This window comes from Otolemur garnettii, unplaced genomic scaffold (genome assembly GCF_000181295.1).
Source record: "Otolemur garnettii isolate 467f Iridium unplaced genomic scaffold, OtoGar3 scaffold00136, whole genome shotgun sequence".
NCBI classification, from domain to species: domain Eukaryota; kingdom Metazoa; phylum Chordata; class Mammalia; order Primates; family Galagidae; genus Otolemur; species Otolemur garnettii.
The window spans coordinates 429919-434435 of NW_003852531.1; the positions used below are offsets into that span (position 1 = coordinate 429919).

General features: G+C 40.6%; 1 protein-coding gene across 2 annotated transcripts in view; it reads right to left on the reverse strand.

Annotated features, from left to right (window-relative positions):
- RBBP9 (RB binding protein 9, serine hydrolase) overlaps positions 1 to 4517 on the reverse strand; it is a 15352-nt gene that overhangs the window by 4345 nt on the left and 6490 nt on the right. The window contains exons 4-5 of one of the 2 annotated variants that reach the window (XM_023518387.1): positions 3231 to 3316; positions 2641 to 2855 (exon numbers count right to left, since the gene is read on the reverse strand). In XM_023518387.1, the coding sequence (XP_023374155.1) occupies positions 2641 to 2855; positions 3231 to 3316 (301 nt within the window). Of the gene's footprint in view, positions 1 to 2061; positions 2856 to 3230; positions 3317 to 4517 lie in introns of those variants that run through there. The other variant, XM_003798459.3, reaches the window with a different exon arrangement.

The window sequence follows — 4517 nt, forward strand, 5'->3', positions numbered from 1 at the left end:
CCCTTGACCAGTGCTGTCCAATAGAACTTTCTATAATGATAGAAATTTATCTGCTGTCTAATAAGGTAGACACTAGCCACCAGAGGCTACTGAGCACTTTAATAGGACCAATTTGGCTGAAGAACTAAATTTAACTTTATAGCTACCTATGGCTCCCAGTTACCATACTGAGCAGCACAGCTAACAATCATATAGGTCTATCTTAATTCCTCTTATAGAAATGAAGGATATCAGAATTATTTCTCAATTTGTATATATTTTAATTTCTATGGAGGAAAAGGACAACAAAGTTTTATGGACTGTTATTTGTAAGTTTTTTAAAGAAAGGATTTCAGAAAACAAGGCAGAGAGTAACAATTACTCATTTCCAAATAATTCAGATAGAACCAAGCTTTGATTGTAAGTTCAGCCAAATCAGTGCCACACAGCCTCTTTAATTTTTTTGAGACAGAGTCTCACTTTGTCACCCTTGGTAGAGTACCACGGCATCATAGCTCAAACGCTTGGGCTCAAGCAATTCTCTTGTCTCAGTCTCCCAAGTAGCTGGGACTACAGCCACTCACCACAACACCCAGCTATTTTTAGAGATGAGGTCTAGATCTGCCTCAGGCTGGTCTTGAACCTGTGAGTTTAGGCAATCCATCCACTTTGGCCTCCCAGAGTGCTGGGATTATAGGCATAAGCCACCGCACCAGGCCCTAAACAGCCTCTTTAAGAATATTAGAATATCTGATTTATCTAATGTGCTTATAACTAAAATACATTGTTTTCAGTCTTAATTATTTTTAATTATAAAAGTAATACATGTTTGGGTGGCGCCTGTGGCTCAAAGGAGTAAGGCACCGTCCCCATATGCTGGAGGTGGCAGGTTCAAACCCAGCCCCAGCCAAAAACTGCAAAAAAAAAAAAAAAAGTAATACATGTTCAGTGTAACAAATTTAAATAACCTCCAGGTCGATAAGGGGGTGGGGTGGGCAAGTAAGTATGATTAGAAGAAAACTGAATATTGCTTGAAAGAGCTCTAAAGGACCATGGAAGTTAAAAAGCTGAATTCTAAAGGATAAAATGTGAAGTATGGAAAGGTTATTTTAAAAAAGACAAAATTTTGTAACAAAATCTAAATTGTTCCCATTATTTCATTTCAAATTGTGTTCATTTTCATTTTCTTAAAATTTTCACAGACTTTATAAGAAAACCTCTAAAAGTCCCATAAGTAAATGCTTATGGCCAAGGTGGTGGGCTTAAATTTTTTGATCTACATTGTTATTGCCAGCCCCGCACAGTGGCTCATGCCCATAATCCTAGCACTGTAGGAGGCCAGGGCAAGTGGATTGCTTGAGCTCAGGAGTTTGAGACCAGCCTGAGCAAGTGAGACCTTGTCTCTACTAAAAAATAGAAAAATTAGCCAGGCATGGTGGTTCATGCCTGTAGTCCCAGCCACTAGGGAGGCTAAGGCAAGAGGATCATTTGAGCCAAGAGTTTGAGGTTGCTTGTGAGCTGTGACACCACAGCACTCTATCCAGGGCAACAATAAGACTGTGTCCTAAAAAAACAAAACAAAACATTGTTTTGCCAACTAACATATCCATATGTATAGGGGCTGGATATAATTCATGTACATACAAATTGTATATATACAATATAAATTTAAAAAAACACTGTATGAAGACTTTTTCCCATGAAAAATCAGAAAATTGGAAACAATTTAGACAAGGCATGACCTTTTACGTAGCCCGGATGCCACCACTTGTCTTATACAAATCTAGTCTGTTGTGCTCATACTATGTATGTGTGTATATATGTGTGTATACATGTACATGTTGTGTGTGTGCATGTGTATACATGTTTACATACATACATGTCTGTATGTGTGCAGTGTATGTGTGTATTCCGTGCCTCTTCCTGCCTAGCCCAGCAGACCCCAGACTCAGCATCCTTACATAACAGCTTCTCTCCACATCTGAAGGACTGAGCAGCAGGTGCCAAAGGTGAAGACCCTTGCCTAGGTTTTTTTTTTGTTTTGTAGAGACAGAGTCTCACTTTGTTGCCCTCAGTAGAGTGCCGTGGCGTCACAGCTCACAGCAACCTCCAACTCCTCGGCTTAAGCAATTCTCTTGCCTCAGCCTCCCAAGTAGCTGGGACTACAGACCCTCGTCTAGGTTTAATACACACATATCCTGGGTCAGCTTGAAACAGCAACAGTTTTGAACTCTATACCAACATTCTGGACCGTCAGTCATGTTTTCTTTCCCCAGTAAAATAGAAAAGTTTTATTTCAAAGAGGAAAAGAATGAAATCACTAGAACAACATGAAGCCTATTTAGTTTTGATCTGGAATGAGAATCAGGAAACCTGGGTTCTGTTTCCACCTTAATTCACTTGGGATAGAAAAGAGTGGTAAAGCTTATGTCTGTTACCAGAAAATACAATTGTAGTCCACAGCAATTTGGAGAGATTTAAATTCTAGGGAAAATGGAAATGCTATTTGTAATTTAGATTGAATCTTAAAACTTGTGTTTGTTTTTCAGGCACATTTGGAACTTAGCTGGATGTTTTATGCATCTAGTAAGCATCTGATAAGAGCTATGATTATTTTACCCTATATTGGGATGCAAAATAGCAATCATTCTATGCTGGTACCTTTAGCAAAGACTTGACCACACTTATTAATTCATGAAACTCTGTGTTCTGAAAGTGACCACGGTCGGTGAATTTGTACAATTTGGCTTCCAATCTATCAGCCACTTCTTGCTGTTCCTTCCAGGGAAGGAAAGGGTCGTCAGCAGAGCCAAACTGCACAATGTGAGGGCAGTTGGCCTTGATCTTCTCCCACTGCCAGGGACGGCTGAAGTATCCTACAGAGGACAAAAAAAACTTATCAGCACCTATGGATAATCTCATTTTTAAATGGATATTTAAAAATACCTAGTGATGACCCAAGGATTAGAGTCTTTGGTTTTCACATCTGCAGGGCTTAATACCATAGCCACTTGAAGAGGGAGTACAGGACTCAAAGAACACCAGGCCTGCAGGGTTCCAGCAGGTTATGGGTTGGAAAGAGGTCTGTCACCCCTCAAAGCACCTAACCTACATCCAAAGATGAGTGGTAAATCTTTCTCATACACTACTGGGTTTTCTTCAGCCTACCTGAATGATAGTACTGTTTTATAACCTGAACTGACAGCCGATGTCTAGGGAAGGGCTCTCTGGGGCTTCTGCCTTCTACTTACCACTGGCACGCTCATTTTCATCCCCCAAGTCTGATGTGTACGCAGACACTAACACAATAGCATATACTCGATGCATTTCTGCATACCTGGGGAGAGAGAAATGATGACAGCAAGTATATGTAATGTTAAATCTGATCACTGAAAAGTCATTTTGATGTAGCCAAAGAAAACACATGCTACATGCTGTTGAAGTTAATATGAAAAGTAGTAAGGAAACTGCACAACTCCAAGCCCAGTCTTGGCTACCTGATGAGCTCCTACTCATTTTTCAAGGTAGTCCAAACCTCTTCTGCAATCCTTTCCTAATAAACAAAAAAAAAGTATAATTATTCTCCTTGACGTGTGCATTCATCCACCTTCAGTACGACCAGTGCTGCTTGGCTGGTTAACATGCAGACCTCCAGGCTCAGTGCCAGAGCATGTGTCTGATTCAGAGGGCTGCGAACGAGGCCCAGGAATCTGCATCTTGAGGCATGACACCTCCTCTAACCCAGGGGACTCCAATGCAAGTGGCCCGTGAATGGCATTTTAAGAAACCCCGCACAACCCCTGAAATATGCCTCTATTTCCACACACTCCACACTGCATTGTATTATTCATTTGTGTTGTACTTTATCTCCTTCAGTGAGTCATCAGCTCCTTAAGAGCAGGCAGGAGTCTTCCTGATCTCTGTGTCCTGGTGCTCAGGGCTGGGCCCCCGAGGTGGACACCCAGCTAACTGTCTGCAGACAGTACCCTCCCCTCAACGATGACTAGGCTAAGGCAAGTCTCAGAGCAGCAATAGTTTCAAGAGGCCTTTGTGCCAGGAAAGATTTAGAATTGGTATTTTGTTCTTGGGTCTACACTTCCCCCCACACCCAACCATTTATTTTTAAATATCAAACTTATAGAAAAGTTGAAAGAACTAAAGCATCAAGTTACCACATTCCCGTCTTACTTTAACATGCATTACTGAGAACTTTATATAACTACAGTTCTATTATCACACCCAATAAATTTAACGCTAATATAGTAATATGTCTGTATTTATTTTTCTCCAATTATACCAGAAATGTCCTTTAAAACTTTTAAAATACTAGGCCTAGTTCAGGATCATGCATTGCATTTGGTTTCCGTGACTCTTTATAGTCACTATTAAATACAGTAGAACCTCTGTGAGCTGCCCACACAAGAGACTGTACAAACTGCTCAACTTACAGAGATGGTCAAGAACTAGGCCTCCTGTGCTGCTATGTACATGTGGTGCATGTCCAGTCTATGAAAATTTTCAACTTAAAAGAGTTGGTC